This window comes from Xenopus laevis, chromosome 3L (assembly GCF_017654675.1).
Source record: "Xenopus laevis strain J_2021 chromosome 3L, Xenopus_laevis_v10.1, whole genome shotgun sequence".
Lineage (NCBI taxonomy): Eukaryota > Metazoa > Chordata > Amphibia > Anura > Pipidae > Xenopus > Xenopus laevis.
Window position 1 is genome coordinate 137,620,759 of NC_054375.1, and position 19,643 is coordinate 137,640,401.

At 41.2% G+C, this 19,643-nt stretch overlaps 1 protein-coding gene across 3 annotated transcripts; it reads right to left on the bottom strand.

Moving 5' to 3' along the window:
* Positions 1–1,407: 1,407 nt before the first annotated feature.
* On the bottom strand, positions 1,408–19,368 carry lzts1.L (leucine zipper, putative tumor suppressor 1 L homeolog). Of its 3 annotated transcripts, none has more exons than XM_018253505.2 (4): positions 19,264–19,368; positions 5,565–6,037; positions 4,254–4,880; positions 1,408–2,588 (listed from the first exon to the last, which is right to left on the bottom strand). In XM_018253505.2, the coding sequence occupies exons 2-4, from the start codon at positions 5,928–5,930 to the stop codon at positions 2,082–2,084; spliced, it is 1,500 nt and encodes a 499-aa protein (XP_018108994.1). In that variant the 5' UTR covers positions 5,931–6,037; positions 19,264–19,368; the 3' UTR covers positions 1,408–2,081. The 3 variants fall into 3 exon arrangements, with proteins under 3 accessions (XP_018108994.1, XP_018108993.1, XP_041442944.1); XM_018253504.2 differs by lacking the exon at positions 19,264–19,368 and adding an exon at positions 14,771–15,169; XM_041587010.1 differs by lacking the exon at positions 19,264–19,368 and adding an exon at positions 14,186–14,262.
* Positions 19,369–19,643: the final 275 nt, after the last annotated feature.

Consider the following 19,643-nt stretch of genomic DNA (forward strand, 5'->3'; position numbering starts at 1 on the left):
GTATTGGGGTCCTCCTGAAGACAATGGCTTAGCATCGAAATGGTCACCTGAAGACTGAAGTTTTAACATGTACAGGCTTTGCGCCTTCTACCAATAATAGGACTGACACATATGGTGCCAGAGACCATCAGTGCCATTCCATTAACACTCTCTGCCAGATGCCAGCAGTGTCATTCAGGCTTCATGTTCCCCGCCATGAGACCAGCAGTTTTGTTCCGTTAACCCGTGTTCATCCGGCTCCGGCACAGCATTGTACAACTGACTCCTACCCTGACAGATATCTGCAACACTGCTTACAGCAGCCTCCAGTCCTGAAAGGTGCACAGAACACACGGTTATTGCGTGCGGCACAAACTCCACAACATATGGACCAGGTTGTGGTATTGTGGTGATTTGCACAGAATGCTCAGTAAACAGAGTGTCACAAGGTGGGGTAGAAAAAAATGGCTTTGTATACACACAAACCTGGCTGAGTGTATACTCACATACCAATATACAATGCACAGAATGCACACTGTACACATACATACAGGAACCACACAATACACATTTTGTGATACAATCAATGCCCACTCATTAACATTTTCCCAGATCATTTACTTCTCTGCTTGTTCTGTTTTTTTATGGTACCACTTAAGGTGGTCATAGACGCAAAGATCCGCTCGTTTGGCAACATCGCCAAACGAGCAGATCTTTCCCTGATATGCCATTAACGAGCATGGCTATATTGGGGGTAATCTGATTGTTCGGCAGTATGGCCGAACGATCCAATTACGATGAGCAATGGGCTCCGGCGGGATCGGTTGGGTCAAAGTCAACCCTGACCGATCTACCAAACGACCGATCTCCGCCGGACGATATATGTCGGCACACGCCACACACGACCCGAAAATCGTATGAATTTGTGTGTCCATGGCCAGCTTTATTCTAATCATGAGAAGACCATGCAGTCAATAGACTAATGGGTCTCCACTCACTAGAGATAGTTGCATTAATCCGACCAGTGGTACAAGAGGCATTTTCAAATCAGAACACAGTGTGCAAAATGCAAATATAGACCGCAGGAGTCTCAGGCCACAACGGGGCCATGTCGTACCTGTCAGCCCCATGGCTAGTGGTAAGGATGTGGCTTGCATGGGACCCCTGATGTTCTACTCTGTTCCTTGCACAAGATTTTCAATTCAGCGTGAGGAGTAGAGAACAGCATTCCCAGTAGGGATGCAACGAATTCAGGATTTGGTTTGGGATTCTGCCTTTTTCAGCAAGATTCAGATTCGGCCGAATCCTTGTGCCTGGCTGAACCGAATCCGAATCCTAATTTGCATATGTAAATTAGGGGCGGGTAGGGAAATCATGTGACTTTTCGTCACAAAAAGATTTTTTTCCACTTTTTCCTTCCCTGCTCCTAATTTGCATATGCAAATTAGGATTTGGTTCGGTATTTGGCTGAATCTTTCATCAAGGATTCGGCCGAATCCCAAATAGTGGATTCGGTGCATCCCTAATTCCCAGAGTCTTGTTAAATGAGTATAAAGCGGCATTATCTTGCGCTAACATGCTCTTAACAACTCACCTGAAAAGGCAGGCCAGGGAGCAAAACACTCAAAATCTACCCTGTCCTTCTGGTGGTTGTACCGTTACCATATTGAGGGAACTCTGAGCATCAAATTATTATGAAACATTGAGGAAAGCTTGTTCTGCTTTGATGAGAAATAACTTTGAAACTACAACAAACAATCCTATTTGTCTATATGCATGGTCAGAGTAGGGTCCCTTTCACATGAAGACTTCTTTGTGATTGTGTTGTTTTTTCCATCTCAATTATTATGTAGCAATGGGTCCATAAAATGACACCTACTTACTGACATAATCTCATTTTTTTTTTATTTGTATTTTCTTTTGCTGTTTTTATGAGTAAGTGGTGTGGTCAAAATTGATCACAAAAGGACAGCCGGAGCAAAAGAAGCAACTGCTGTGGGAAAATGTATATTGCATGTACTCCCATTCATATCAGTCCACACTGTTATTCACAGACACTCACTCACTCACTTGCCCTCACAATCATCTTTTACTCTTCCTGATCAAATTTCGGTGGCTAGTATGTCCTGGAAAGTAAGCTCCATATCTGGCAATGTTAGAATAGGCCCATCATCAAGATCTTCTACGCCAGTCAGGGCTCGAAGCCTCTGCTCCAGGGCTTGACATCTCTGGAACATGTGCAGGTAGCTCTGCTGGAGTTGGCGTTGATAACGGATGACCTTTTCCTTCTCCTCCAGCCACGTCTTGCGCTCCCTCTGGAACACATCCGTCATCTGCTCATTGTTCTGACGCTCAGCTTCAAGCTCGGTCCTCAGTGTGTCCAAATCAACCTCACTTTGGGCCTGCTCCCTCTCCTCCCTATCTTCCTCCATAATGCGAAGCCTCTCCTCTGCTTCCCTAGCTCTCTGCTCTTGGGCCTCTGCCCTACCCTTTGTTTCTCTGAGCTGGGCTTTTAGGCTCAGAATCTCGCTGGCACGGAGTGATGACTCTTCTTGGGTATCCCGTAGCTGCAGGCGGAGAGATGCAATCTCCCCAGGCTTCTGGCATGCCTATGTGGGAAATAAAAAAACATGGAATTATAAGATCTTTTGACTCTCTGGGTCTCTTTGGTTTACTAAAATAGGTTATGAACTGCACTAGTCCAATTATCAGCAGCAACCAATCAGCAAATAGTTTTGAACAGCCTAGCAAATATAAGAAAATTAAACAAAGTTCTTATTGGTTGCTACGCTTGAATGCACTGGTGACTGTGTTAGTAAAGACTTCTGTCTTTTCCCATTTCTTTCCCAATTATTATTTAAGCAAACAGTCACATGACTTGGGGCAGCTGGGAAATTGACAATATGTCTAGCCCCATGTCAGATTTCAAAATTGAATATAAAATCTGTTTGCTCTTTTGAGAAATGGATTTCAGTGCAGAATTCTGCTGGAGCAGCACTATTAACTGATTCATTTTGAAAAAATTTTTTTTCCCATGACAGTATCCCTTTAAGTTGTTTAGGCTGGGTCTCCATAATCTCAAAGCCGCTTCTGCAACACAATTTGTGTAACAAGAGAACCAGTTAAAACAGTATGTTAAAAGGGTTGTTAACTTTTAGTATGATGTAGAGAATGATATTCTGAGACGATTTGCAATTGGTTTTCGTTTTTTATTATTTGTGGTTTTTGAGTCATTTAGCTTTTTATTCAGCAGCTTTCCAGTTTGCAACTTCAACAGCCTTGTTGCTAGGGTCCAAATTACCCTAGGAATCATGCATTGGTTTAATATGAGACTGGAATATGACTAAGAAAGGGCATGAATAGATAACTAATACAAAGTAGCAGTAACAATACCTTTGTAGCTTAACAGAGCATTTGTTTTTTTAGATGGGGTCAAATAATTCAAAAACTATATAAAAAAAAATAATGAAGACCATTGAAAAAATTGTTTAGAAGTGGCCATTCTATATCATACTAAAAGTTAACTTAAAGGGAAACACTCCTTTAAACAAGAATGCTTTTAAAACCTTGTTTCTGAACCTACCTCCTGCCCACCCACTATAATAAGTGTATGTTATTCTTCTCTGCTCTATAAAGAGAATGATTGATAATTTAAAGTTTAAGTGCAGTTTGGTTTCAACATTGGCTCATTTGACCCACAAAAAACCTACCATATCATACTAATCTACATCTTCATTGCTTATACAGATAATACATGTGATTCTTGATCTGTTCTGCTCTAGTGCTTTTCTTTATACTAATGGTCATGGGGGGTTACTTTGACTAGTCTGAACAAGTTGGTGTGTTTTTTCCTCCTCTTCTCTTTATGGAAAGCAGTGTAAACCAACCCCATTTTATCACTTCATATTACACTGCCCCTCTGCTCCCAAACCATTGGAAAGTGAGCACCCCAAGAGAAGAAACAGAGCATAATTTCTAAAAACCTCACACTTCTATCTCACAGCAAGTAGCCACTTAGACTCTAAGATTTTGTATTACACAGACCCCCTTGCTCAGCTACACAGTAACCCTGCAAAACCTGCTGGATTTATCCTGGATATAGTAAGTGTGGTAGAAATTTAAACTGATATGGTCAGCTTTAGCTTAACTACAGAAGGTCCACCTAGTTCCTTCTACATGTGATTATTTGTGCCTTTCTTTTCAAATTAATTTGTACTTTGTAAACTATTTATCTCTTTCATTTCTTCTTTATTGAGTCAAGTTCACTTTCTTACCTCCCATTGTGTCTCATCCATCGATGGACTCATGGACATCTTTTTCTCTTTCTCATAACTCCGCATCTTGCTCTCCTTGCTCTCCCTCTCCTGTGTTACCTGAATCTGCAAAACATGTTGACCTCTCTGGCCCCTCTGAGAACTCTGCCTGGACCTATTGATACCTCCTCTGTGTCCTTCTTCTTTGTTCTCAACAGGTTCAGCCCTTGCAAGATCCTCACAAGATGGAGGAGATCTTAAGCCTGATTTTGGTGGCACACTAATAATTTTGTTGGCATTTCCACCATCTGACAAGGACATAGCTCTGAGGCTGAGCATGTTGCTTCTTGAGCTTTGGGTTATATTGTGGGCACTGCCCCCAAAGCGTCCTGTTGGCATTAGAAGAGCATCCAACTGGCATACAGTTCCTAGCTTACTGGGGTGTGTGGGAAGGCTGGACATGGAGTTCCTGCCTGATTCAGACATGCCAGCCATACAGTGTCCAGCCCGACTCTCAGCCTCCCGAGAACGATCTGAACGATAATAGAGAGATAATTGTGGTCCACTCTCTGCAGCTGGATAGCATGTGACAGCTGAGTTCCTGCGCATTCCAGGTTTTAGAGGTGTTGGGCGTAGGGCATTCATCTCCTGTATAAGAGGAAGACAGTTAATACACTCAAAAATTATGCCTCCTGTTTGCATCAGTCAACTAACTGTGTTTTATCATTAATAATTCATTCTCTTTCCTCTACTAACTAAATTCTCCAAAGGTTCTTTCCTGTTGCCATTATTTTCATTATTTAATACTATTTTCACCTCACCAATATTTACAACAGGGGGATCAAAAGTTACCTGAGTCTTTTTAGTGCAGAAGTAAAAACATTCCCTTGAATTTGATTTCTCTATGGTGGCCTCAGATCAGGAGCATTATGTTTATTTAGTCAATGTCATAGATTGCTCAAGTTAATACAATACCCCAATTCTCATATTCTGTATCTTTTCAACCAGTCTACTGCTTTGGTGAGTGTTGCACCTTCTATGTTGACTTTCACTAGACCTTCTACGTCTATTCCTGGCATAGAGTGACTATTCCATCTTTTCCCAATGCAATAATAACTCAAATACATTTTCAAGTTCATAAATGTTTGTTTGCTCCTCTAACCTTAATCCACGGTTTCAGTCTCAGTCCCTTCATGTAAAACATATTGCTTCTACTTACTACCTACAATTCACCCTTGCACCAACTGCTTAGTTCCTCTGCTTTGAGGATCAATTGCTTAAATTACAATTAAAAATTATGATTGTTTTAGTTTTCTTCTGCCTGACACTCACCAGTTCCAGCCGGTTGGGAAAGTGGATCATGCTGGGAGGATTGCAGGTTTTATTTGGTGGACCTGAGTACTCTTGACTAGACTTAGGCTCTGGCTCTGTGTTTGTCACTGCTCCATGGTACTCTTGCCTGGGACCCACATGGGATTTCTGACTGACTTTGATGTAGAAGAAATCTTCACTTCGCCCCATCTTGGATCCTCCACCCTTGGCATGCCCTGACTCTTGGGAGAAGCCAAATCTTAGAATGCCATCTGAGCAACGGCTCAGCTTTTTCAAGTGGGATGGTTTTCTCCCACGATGTTGGGAACCTCTCCCTTGCTTGTGATTGAAGCCATGCCCAGATAGGAGACTGCCAACACTACCCATGGTGTTGCAAGTATAGATAGAAGCAGGGGACAGAAGAACAAGAATCCAGAAAGAAGATAGTTATATCAGGGGTCATATCCAAGGGCCCTAGCCCCCTGAGGATGAGCCTAAAATAGATGAGAGGAACAAGTTACAACACTTTCATGCAGAAGACACTGATCTATTTGAAGAGTAATCTCTAAAGGTAACATGGTTTTGCTTTATTAACACAATCCATTTCACCTTAAATGGTGGCATATAATTTTGTTGAAGAAAAACATGGACACATATGTTGGCTGTGCTCACTCACTGAACTTCCTAACACAAGTTAAACTAGGAGAAACATGAAATTGTTGCTTTATGGCAATGGTGCTGCACTACAACCTTTCAGCCATACTAAAAATGCCAACATCCCATTGAAATTGTTGATCAACTGTAGATGCCATACCTATTTCATATTCTTTATCAGTACAAAATTAATGGGGAACTATTGTGAAAATGAAAATGTTATGTAAGCTTCATCATACTGAAATAACTTTCTAAATACAATTAACTAAATAATCTGCATTGTTTCTGAAATAATCAAGTTTATTTCCTTTCCTTAGGGTAAGGTCACACTGGGAGATTCGGGGAGATTTAGTTGCCCGGCGACTAATTGCCTCCTCTTTGGGGCGACTAATATCCCCATACTGCTTCCCCCTGTCTTCTTGCGTCGCTTCGTTTTCCGAAGTCTCCCGAAGTTGACTCACAAGGAAAACGAAGCAACGGAGAGTGCCATGCCGCAAATGATTTTTCATTCTAGCAGGCGGAAGAAAGGGGGAAGCAGTTCAGGGAGATTAGTCGCCCCAAAGAAGAGACGAATCTCACAGTGTGACCCAGGGGCGATCCTACCCAATTTGCCGCCCTGAGGCGGCCTTCATTTTAGCCGCCTCCCCATGGCACTCACCTTCAGCGCCAGACGGGGTTGGCAGGGGGTCCACGTCAGTAGTGCACAGAGCGCAATTGCGCTCTCTGCACTAGAAGAGCCGAATTTCCGGGTTTAAAACCGGAAATTTATCTCTTAGTTACCAGGAGCGGCATTTTTGCCACCAGGGCAACCAGGGGGGGCGCTGCCTCAACACGCCTCATTGGCAGAGCGCCCCTGGTGTGACCTTACCCTAACAGATGTATTAGAGCTCACTCAAATAACTGATTCCAATACATACAAAATCTAACAAAATAACTGCCTTTGGCACAAATCTTGCATGTAGAGAGACATGATGTCTGGTGATTTAAATAGAGTGAGCTCTAATACATCTGCTAGGCAAAAGGAGCCCCCCTATAAGATATATTGGATCTAACTGTCAATGAATATCTGACACCCAACTGCTGTATGAACCGAGAATGAAGAGAAACCAGGGTCGGACTGGCGCATTTGGGGCCCACCAGGTTCCTAACCTTTGAATTCACAAAAACCGGCGCGGGGTATGCATGTGCAAAAACCATGCCACATATATATTTTTTTGTTTCACCTGATAGGGGAGCAGGTCTTCCACCGTGGGGGCCCATGGAAAAGTTTCTTATTTCAGTATGATAAAGCTCATATTAAATTTTAATTTTCACAATAGTTCCCCTTTAAATATTAAATCAGGTTTAAGTATATAGTGAAGGGATAAGATATTGGGTGGACCCAATACAGTAATAGGAATTGAGGTTCATTCTCTCTCTTTAAACTCTAATTAGTCCATTAGGAATTGGAGTAACCCATTCTGTAACCAGTTGATTGCCAAGAGGGCTGCATGCTGCGGTAGCTAATGATACTGTATATGAAGAGATATAACATATCATTATTTTCTAGATCCGTGTCAATAAACACAATTTTGAATGACTCGTGACTCTCCTCAGACGATGCAGAGCACAAGTGGTTAATCGCGCAAGAACGACATCAGGTGTTTATATTCCGATCAGTCACAATAGGAAGAATATAAATGGCTACGTATTGTTCACAGTGTTCCTTTCAGAATACACTCGGTTCCCATGGTAATGAAAGTCTCACGCCTCCTTCAATGTGTAGCACAAAAGGTTTGGCGGAACTGTGGGCAATGGGTTAACTTCTGTAATTCAGTCCTTGAGGTATCGACCCCCCCCCCCAGGTTGTGCTGAGATATGCCAGTCCTAGAGGGAGCCACTTTCTCTGCCATAGACTTTCGATGTGCTCCCACACACTCTTCTGTGTAGCCCTAGAACTGACAGTGTCCCTGATTTTGTAGCTGTGAAGTCCTAGAGGTACTAGTCCCTCCCACGCACACTCTGTGCTCCATGAGTCAGGCTGGATCAGCCGCAGAAGAACATATTACATTCAAACAATAACTCACTGTATAAGGCATCAACACTCATATACACGGGCTTCAGCACTGAGAGCCTCACTATGTACAATAAATATACCCCAGTATAATTAAAGGGATACCCAACACTTGTATACAGTACCTTGTGTGCAGGGACGGTCCTATCAATTGTGGGGCCCAATTGGGACCATTTTGGCAGGGTCCCCAGACCAAGTGTTGCTGACTACCGACACACCAAGTATATAGGAAAATAGGGACATACAGGACCAAGATAGAAATGAAATAGGGACACACACGGGAAGAGAGAGAGGGAGGAAACAGAGGCACATGGTGTATGAAAGATGAAGAGCAAATAGGGCCCAAGGGAACAGGAAAGAGGGAGCAAATAGGGGCACACAGGGACAGGAGAAGAATGAGAAAATAGGGGCACATAGGCCTGAAAATCGTGGCAAGGCCACAAAGAACTGGGACTAAGGTGACAAAATTTTAGGGGCAGCATGCCACCCAGCCACATGCCGATGGAGCACTGGGGACTCAAAGCTTGCGTGCTCCCCACCAGGCCAGATTTAGAACCATGCTGCCTTGGGGTACCACTTCGCAAAATCCGGCCCTGGGGGCACACAGGGTGTGAGAGAGAGAAGGAGAAAACAGGGGCACACAGGGTAAGAGTAAGAGAGAGGGAGGAAATAGGGGCACATATGGTAAAAGAGAAAGAGGGAGAACATAGGATCACATAGGGCAAGAGTGAGAGAGAAAGAGAGAGAGAGAGAGAGAGAGAGAGAGAGGGTAAATAAGGGCACACAGGGTAAGAGAGAGAGAGAGAAAGGGAGATGAAACAGGAGAATACAGGTTAAAGGAGAAGGAAAGGCTAAAATTAAGTAAGCTTTATTAGAAAGGTCTATATAAATACATCAGTAAACCCTAAAAGTAATACTGCTCTGAGTCCACTGTCAAAAGAAACACAGCATTTCTTCCTTCTATTGTGTACTCATGGGCTTTTGTATCAGACTTCCTGCCTTCAGCTTAAACCCCAGGGCATGGCCTTGAGCATGCTCAGTTTGCTCCTCTCCCCCTCCCTCCTCCCCTCCCTGCTGTAATTTGAGTCCAGAGCTATGAGTGAGCAGGCAGGAAGTGATGTCACACCAAGCCAATATGGCAGTTGCTATCCTAAACAAACAGAGAACACTCCAAGAGCTGTTTACTCAAGTTTGGTAAATCATTCTGCAGAATAAATATAGTGTTATAGCTTGCACTATTGTGGCTAATCTATTGGCAATAAACTGCTTCAGTAGCTTTCCTTCTTCTTTAAGTGAGAAAGAGGAAGGAAGAACACAGGGTAAGAGAGAGAGAAAAAGGAAGAAATAGGGGCACACAGGAGAAAAAGAGAGAGTGGGGGGGAAAAGGGTACAAGAGAGAGGGAGGAAATAGGGGCATGAGAGAGAGAGGAAGGAAATAGGAGAGGGGACTGGGCCAATCGGGGGTTGGGCCAATTCAGGTAGGGAGTGGGCTCAGTCAGGTTGGGCTGGGCCTATCAGAATTGGGAGTGGACTGGACCTGTGAAGTTGGGTGCGGTTTGGGTAGGGTTATGTTCTTGGGGAATTATTGTCTGTGCTCCCCTGGTACGGGGCCCCCAGAGGAGCGGGACCTATTGGGCCCAATTGGTCGGTCCAACAGGCCTAAGGTCGGTCCTGCTTGTGTGTCTGTATCAGGCATCAGCTAAGATTTAACAGAACATGCCCATGTGCTTTTCATCAACACCTCCCCCCTTCTAATTATCAGTGAACACTGATTTAGCTGTGAGGACATTGTCAGCTCCTCAACTCGTTTTAAATACATCCTAGAATGGTATGATCCACCGGCACAGTTGAAGGTGCCCCCACCATATTAGCAGAACCCTCAACTGTGTGTTAACTCTTCATCACTCCCATATAACAGCATCCCAATAGTTCATTAAGAGCAGTGAATCATCTGTAGAAGTACATATAGATGCCACCAAAAACATCCATTGCCATCATAGGAAATCTTATTGGAACATCTTACGGCAAATGAATAACCAACTCAGAAGAAGGCAGAATAACTTAGCAAGTGCAGTCAACAGAGAACGCAGTATATAATTACACTTCATGTTCCTTGAGGAGCACTCGTGTTCTACAGACATCTTACATAGACTTCAAGTGGACCACCATACAGTTATAAGATGCCCAAATCCTTCTTAAAGGAACAGTAACACCAAAAAATTTAAGTTTTTTAAAGTAATGAAAATATCATGTAGTGTTGCCCTGCACTGATAAAAAAGATCTGTTTGCTTCAGAAACATTACTATGGTTCATATAAACAAGCTGCTGTGGAGCAATGGCGGAAATTGAAAAATGGCTATATGCCACAGGTTAACTAATGGATAACAGATAACACCATAAGACAGACAGAGCTTATCTGCTATCTGCTGTGTAACTTGAGCTTTTTCTCCTTTGAATGGCTGCCCCCATTGCTACACAGCAGCTTATTGATATAAACAATAGTAGTGTTTGTTAAGCAAACACTGCAGTTTTACCAGTGCAGGGCAACACTGCATTATATTTTCATTACTTTAAAACATTTTTATTTTTTGACGTTTCTGTTCCTTTAAAGGGGATGTAAAGGCCAAAAAATAAAATCCCATTTTTACTTTCTTTACTGAAAAAGAAATCTATCTCCAATATACTTTAATTAAAAAATGTGTACCGTTTTTATAAGAAACCTGACTGTATGCAGTGAAATTCCCCCTTTGTTTTACTTGCTCTGACTGCTGAAGATAGACTGTCCATAACTGCTTTGCAGGGAAACGATCATACATTCAAATGGAAGAGAGGAGCTCCCCACCTTATTCCCCAGAACTCAAGCAGCTTTGTTTGTTTCCCGTGTAGATTTGTATCTGCAGACCCAGTGCAGTCTGCATATTCTGAATATTAATCAGTCTTGCTGTAATGGCTTCTATGGCAGTTTTTATTTGACCTGTGCTGTTTTGATCATTTGTAGCGATCCTTAAGCAGCCCAGACCACACTGAGCATGTGCATGGTCTTGGTCTTGCAAAGATTGTTAACAAAGTTACAAGACAGCCCCCTGGGGCCAACTTTGAAAACATAAATCATTTGTTTAATTAGGCTTCTGGTGCAGTAAGTTCATGTTTATATTTAATAAACAAAATACAGCATTTTTAGCATTATTCTATTATTGTTCCCCTTTAAGTGCGCCCATCACATCTATTAGCTGCGTACCAGACTTCAAAACAATGTATTTCCCAGGACTGAATACATATAAGAGGATCTACAGCATTAATCTACCAGCACCCCAATACTTTATAACAGACTGTTACAGAACTCACTATATTTTTCAGAGACTGCTAATTAAATCCCATACCACCCCCTGTCACTCTCTAACGGGATTCCAAGCAAAGCTGTAACAGAACCCCAACATTTTTATACAAGGATTCTCAAAATACAAATACATTTATATGAGAATTAAAAGCAGCAGCACTCCTATACATTTATCTAAAGATTCTAAGTAAATATCTTTGTATAAATATGTAAGGATCAATGACATATCCCTAACAGCACCCTAACACATTTAATATAAAAGTCTCTAACACCAGCGATATACTGTATATTTATGTAAGAATCAATTAAATCAATTTAAATCAATAAGAATCTCTAACAGCACCCCAATACATTTGTTTGGAAGTTTAAGAGCACTACATACAATAGAATGCCATATAAGATAATTGCAGACAATTTTATAATGGCAGCCATGAGCTTTCACCTGAAAGCAAATCTGCTTCCCGATTAAACAGAATTAAAACAGAATTCTAAGCAAAGCTACTATTACCCAATACATTTATATAAGACTTTTTAGCAAAGGCACCCCAAGATATAAAAGATCATTCTAATCATATCTCTAATGGCACCTTAATACCTTTATTATAGAAGAGATACATTTCTAAGAGAATTGTAAGCAAAGTTTAAAAAAAAAAAACAGGACAGAATTTTAATTAAAATTTTAATTCATTTCTAAGAAAACAAACCATTACTAAAACCTGGCACACTTAGCTCTCTGATAAAGTTCTTCTAGCAACATACATGTATATGTGTAAAAGCAAACTCCTAACAGCCCGACCCTAAAATATAAAATGCAAATATAAGCAAATATCACTATATCTCTAGCCAAATCTTACACAGCTCCTATAAAATCCAAGTAATTCTGAATGTCTTTAGAAAGTGGGATCATTTATATACCCACAAGTGTTCAGCTATTTACTAGGCAACAAATAATCTATTTAGTACCCTTACAGCATATAAGGAAACCCTTGATTAAATTATCAGTGGAAAAAAAATTAATAGGAAAATGTCAGCATACTTAAAAGTGAACATTGTAGTTACCTTTTTAAATTATATGTGAAAGAAAGCATTAACAATAAAATTTCAGCATACTTGAAGGTGAACATTGTAGTCACCTTGTTAAATTACCAGTAGCACAAAACATTAATAAGAACATTTCAGCATACTGAAAGATGAATATTGTAGTCACCTGTTTAATTTATCAGTGAAACAAAGCATTACTAATACAATTTTAGCACATTTGAAGGTGAACCTTGTAGTCAACTTATTAAATTACTAGTGGAGCAAAACATTAATAATAAAAACTCAGCATTCTTAAAGGTGAACATTGTAGCCACATTGTTATAATACCAGTGGAATAAAACATTAATAAGAAAATATCAAGATGCTTGAAGATGAGCATTGTAGCTACATTAAATTAACAGTGGAACAAAACATTACTAATGGATGATTGAAGGTAAACATTGTAGCTACTTTGTTAAATTACCAGAACTAGAACAAAACATTAATAAGAAAATATCAAGATACTGGAAGGTAAACATTGTAGTTGTCTTATTAAATCGGCAGTAGAACAAAATATTAATAAGAAAATATGAAGATACTTGAAGGTAAACAATGTAGTCACATTGTTACATTATCAGTGGAAAAAAATTAATACGTAAACATCAATTAACAGTGGAACAAAATATTGATTAGAAATATCAGGATGCTTGAAGGTGAACATTGTAGCCACATTGTTAAATTACCAGTTGAACAAAACATTAATAAGAAAGAATAAGGATGCTGGAAGGTGAACATTGTAGTCACCTTATTTAATTGCCAGTAGAACAAAATATCAAGATTCTTGTATGTAAACGTTACATTATCAGGGGAACAAAACATTAAGAAGGAAATTTTAAAAGTTGATCATCCAGACTATTTATAAGGGTGCTCTAGCACCCCAGCACATATATTCCAGCATGCGAACTAATTCTAGTGCAAAATCCATACATATTTATAAGAGCCCACACAAATGTAAAAGATCACTCCAACATGTTCTAGAACACACTTTAATGACATAGGACAGCACCCGAGCACATTTACCAGAGATGATCACCCCAATGTGTCTCTGTGAGAAAGATAACACAACTTATAAGAGAACTCCTACCTTTATAAAGCAGCGTACTTTAACATTTCACAACAGATATTTGAACCCGACATATCTATATCACTAGGGTGCAGAGAGTACCCCAATAAGCTAGCAATGCCATGTATACAAGAGCAGCCCAACACCAATATAAGGGTGGCACAACCAAGCATAACAACTTGTACATGAAAAAAAACTTTTCAGTTAAGATTAACTATGTAACCCAAAGAAAACTGGCAATTTTAGTTAGTGACCCACCCCATTTCACTGTTCACGCCATCAACTCTTCCATTCTACTAAGATTTCTGCCACCAGCAAAGCATCACTTTTACCCATTTACCTGTAGCACTCTGTAAAGTTATTCCAGCCTCAGACTGCTATTTGCCTGACTCCCATCACTGACAAGGACCTTCTTGCCTTTCCAAAAACCTGCACTCACTTCCATATTAACTTACCAGCCAGAAACCTGCAGCACCTCTTGCAATTCCCTGCAGAGCAATGTTTCATAAACTAGCTGCACAGCATGGAGAGACCCTTTCCTTGCCAAACGCCTGTGCATGATTGGTCTCCCAGCCTCTCTAGAATCAGACGGCTTACAAAGAACTGTTTCATTATTTCCCAAGATTAACCACTATCCAGCCAATAGCTAGGAGTGTTAACCCATTAATCTACAATGCAATCATATGCAGACTATTGTCCTATTAACCCCTTTTTTCACAGCTGAAAAAGCACAGCATTAATAACTCTCATTCCAAAGATCAGTGTTGTATTAACCCCTTTTCTGTAAAGCATTGCCATTGCACTTAAATTGGGTAGAGAGACCCCATCCCACCTTCCATCTCTTTCCTGTCATTACAAAACATTATTTTTTGTTTTTGTATTTTTAATCTATAAAATATTTCTGATACATCCTACCAGATCATTTGGAAAGCCACAACCCCCTATACAGATTGTGAGCCCCTTCTACAAAGCATTTCCCCAGCTCCATGCAGAACATCACTCCCCACCTTTATAGCAGATTCTTTGTCCTCTGCCCTTACCTGCTCCCATGTGTGTGGCATCAGTGACAGGCCTGATGTGTACTTTACAGCATTCGCTTCTTCACTGGCACCAAAGTCTGGTAGCCAAATTGGCAAGCACTGAGCAGGCAGGACCAGGTGCTGGATCTCTCTTCTCATTGGCTTGAAGGAAAGGCAGAATTTACATCAAGCTCTGACACCCACACACTTTCCTTCCATTCTCCTCTTTCACACACTCAGCCCATCAGCTTCTCTCCCTCACACTTGACTCTTTCTGACACTCTCCTGCCTCCCAGTAACTCCACATACACAACCTGCAGCGACACTCAAACAACATTTAACAACAATGTCCGATAGATAGAAGATTCAATCAAAAAACATAGTTTCTTCCTAGACAAAAAGGCTGGGGTGTGAGTATGAGATACACAACTCTGTCACTGATACACACACAGCTATTTGTCTCTAATACACACACATACACAGCTCTGTCACTGATACACACACATACCTACGCACATTGACTTCTCTGTCACTGATACATACACAGCTATTTGTCTCTAATACACAGACACACATACACAGCTCTGTCACTGATGCACACAGTTATTTGTCTCTAATACACACACATACACACACTGACATCTCTGATACACACACAGCTAGTTGTCTCTAATACACAGACACACATACACAGCTCTGTCACTGATACACACACAGTTATTTGTCTCTAATACACACACACTGAGCTCTCTGTCACTGATACACACACACACAGTTATTTGTCTCTAATACGGAGACACACACACACACAGCTCTGTCACTGATACACACACACAGTTATTTGTCTCTAATACAGAGACACATACACACAGCTCTGTCACTGATACACACACACAGCTACATATGGACACATGGCTGCCAGTCACTCACACTTAGCTATCTGCTATTGTCATATACTAACAATTCTACTTGACACCGTTTATTGTTTCCTTCTCCCAACTAGAACTGTAAAGGAATCATTAGAAATAATAATTAGCAATAATGAATGTTACATAACCAGTGACAGATCCTTCCCATCCACACCCATATATGCACTCAAGGAGCCTTTTCTGTAAACAGATACTCAGTTGTTCCTGCTCCTTCCCATGCCCTGTGCATTTCCCACCTATCTTTGCCTTTATTGTATACATTTACACAAAATCTTATATGTTATGCAAGAACACATACAGTATTAAGTTAATACTAAACATTAGTTTTGCTATTCTCCTTAGTTTCAAGCCACACTTATGCATATGAAGTAAGCCATAGTAATTCAGTTAGCCAATAAGAGGGTTGTCCAACTGGAGGCCCCCCAGGACCCCTGTCTGCCTATGAGCCCCATAGACTGCTGTATATGTCATCATCATTTTGATATAATCCAGCCAACAAACATACACTGTATGGTTTCAACTAATAGGCCCAGTGCATGGAAAGAGACAGATAGCACTGGCATGTAACATGAATACTTGCAGTGAGTATTACTGTATGTACATATATGTGTCTGATGCCTAGAATGGTATTTGTGCAGGTCTTGCTCTGTCCCTAGAACATGTCAACATTTTATAAGTTGTGCACTGCCAGTGCCATTCAATGAACAGTCAAGCACCATTAGCTCTTCCTATTGTATTGTTCATTGTGTATCTGGGTTTATGTCACTTGAAATACCTCTCAGGTCCCTTTCTATTTCTCAATGCCATTAAGTACATTATTCCTCACTTCCTGGTATTTGTTTTCTGATCCTGCCCTTTTGACTTTTCAAAACTTAATTGAGGACTCTACTTAACCTTCAGTTGCATCAGTTTTGCTAAGTACTATGTTTTCTCCCCCCAGTTTCCTCTTCAATGTACTGTATTCTCTTTCATCTCCAATAAATCGTAGTGCTATAGGTATGGGGTGCTGCTTTCCAGCTTTCCAACTTCTCTCCTCAACTGGGCCCTGCAGATAAATTGAGGAAGGGATCTCCAAGCTGGACTATAACTATTTAACAAAATGCCCTGGGCAACACTGGCTCTTGAACTATAAAAGTAGATTCACATGACCAGGGGCAGCTGGGAAATTGACAATATGTCTAGCCCCATGTCAGATTTCAAAATTGAATATAAAAAAATGTTTGCTCTTTTGAGAAATGGATTTCAGTGCAGAATTCTGCTGGAGCAGCACTATTAACTGATGCGTTTTGAAAAAACATTTTTTTCCCATGACAGTATCCCTTTAAGGTAAAATAAAAACAAATCAATGCATCCTAACCTGTAGCTGCAACTGGTCTTCAAACTTGACAACTTCAATTTATCATGGCATCTGATGTGACCTGTTCACCTATGAAAGCTGCCATCTTTGAGAGCCAGCAGAGGGTTCTACAAAGTCTGTCTATTCAACTATACTGGGTGTTATAGGTCAGAAATACAAAGGAGGCTTGTAGGACTATAAAGTAAAGTAGAATGCAAGTGCAACTGACCTCTTCAATGTACAAGATAATAGGGTGCACCATGGAGATGCCATCCTATTAAAACTTTGACCAGAGGTAAATAGTTAAGACCCCCATATGGTGGGTTTACCTTGACATGGAAGGGATCCATATTTGGTCCACTTATATTTAGCCTGCTGACGACTAGCTTGAGAGCAACATATCTGTGTTTCCCAATGATACAAAACAATGCAGAGCAACTGAATCCATCCAGGATGTGTCATCCTTTGCGTGGGGATATTGACAAACTGGGCAGCTAAGTGGCAGATGTGATTCACTACTGATAAATGTTCATTTAGTGTTTTAAAATATGCAGGCTATTTAATGTACACTCCAATTTGTGCAAAGGTAAGTAAAGCCTTTACTGAGAAGGACCTAGAAATATTTGTATAGACCAAGCATTAGAAGCATCGCCAGTCTATAGCAATCAAGATCAGCAAGATATTGTCATTGTATAAAGGGTCTACAGCAAGAGATAGGGGTATCTTCCTTTTTACCAAGCACTGGTAAGGGCCCATCTAGGGTATGCAGTTCGGGTTTAGTTTCCAGTACTAAATATGGGTATTAAAGTCCATTAACTAATGGGACTGGAGGATTCTCTTCTGTTGAAGAAAAAGAGACCAGGTTTACAAGGGAAAAGAGGAGTTTGGGCAGAGATATTATAAATAGTTATGTTAAAGTGCCATGCTGTACATTGAAAGTTTACTTTGGTTATATTTACAAGGAGCCAATTAACTTACCTGTAACTTTTTGGAGCATGGGTGGAAACAGAAGTACTTGGAGGAAACTAGGGATGCACTGAATCCAGGATTCGGTTTGGGATTCGGCCTTTTTCAGCAGGATTCGGCCGAATCCTTCTGCCCGGCTGAACCGAATCCTAATTTGCATATGCAAATTCGGAGTGGGGAGGGAAATCACGTGACTTTTTGTCACAAAACAAGGAAGTAAAAAATGTTTTCCCCTTCCCACACCTAATTTGTATGCAGACTAAAAGTTAACTGTAAGGTGAGCAACCCCTTTAAGGTGAGCTGTCCCTTTAATCTGACAGTTTGTGGGCCATATTGTGGGTATAAGATGTTTTCTCTGAATCTTGAATAACAACAGACCATTGAATTCACGCCGATGGCTCCATAGGCTGTTGCTATGGTAACTCTTTATGACAACTTCGGTATGACGAATGAAGCAGCCAGAAAAAGAGATGAATTATTATGTAAATTTTGGTGACAAGATGAGCTCTCAATTGCAGTGAAGAGTCACGATAGATGTGGAGATGAGAGAGAGAGAACAGGAAGTCAATAAATAAAGATAAGCGTATAATGACGCTCAATTATCCTAAACTCCCTCTCTCCAGTCATTGTGTCTGCCATGGAGAAGGGCATGGCCTATACTTTGCTATGGGATGGAGTGTCCAGCAGATTTTGGCTATTCATATTACAGCTCCCCAAGACGTTTTTCATAAATGCATAGTAAATCTGCTTATCAGCCATTGCCCCAATAGGTCCCCTTCTACCTCAGTGTCCCCCAGAAGTCCACAGGTCTGCTTCTTCTATAGGTTTTAAACTGTGCCCCCCCAAATCCATGCCCAACCAAACAGGAATTAGTGTAGTACAATGAAACCTCAATTTTACGTGCCCTTCAAGGGTAGAACTACGGACGTTTTCAGCGCGATCCGACGCGCTGCGACAAAACGCCGGTGTCTAATTGCAGGCAACGGAAATAAGTTGTTAGAAATGTCGTATTAAGTCGCAGCGTTGATCCGACGCGGCACGACTGCTGCGTCTGCATCCGACAGTCATGTCGCGTCGGATCAACGTTGCGACTTCATCCGACATTTCTATCTCTTACCTTATTTCCGTCGCATGAGATTTGATGCGTGTCGGACCGCGCCGTCATTTCCCCTCATTTTACATTGTTTTTTTGTGGTCCCACCGATATATTATGCATAATGCATTTCCCTGATTTTACAGAGATGGACAGGTGTCAGCCCTAACTGTCCTGAATCCTGACTTACCTGATCCATTAAAAAGAACAGAATCATCATGCAAGATCCGTTGCATAATTACCAGGGGTGTTTGGGGCCTACACCCCCTTGGCAGGGCAGTGGGAGAATTGTTGCATTAGCAGCACGTTGGTGAGGGATTCATAGTGGTGGGGGCCCGGGTGCACAAGTAGCAGAGGACGTGATTGTGGGCTGAGCCAGGGCAAAAAGGGGGTGGGGCCATGGTCAGAGCAAGTGTAACCAATGGGCAACCAGATTAACATCTTCTCCCACTCCCTGCCCAATACCTTTATGTTCTTTGTTGCTCAAACCTAACTACTGTAAACACAAGGACCCAATGGGGTCACCTGATTCATTTCTATTCCTAAGGGCTCTTACAGACGAGCGTTTTT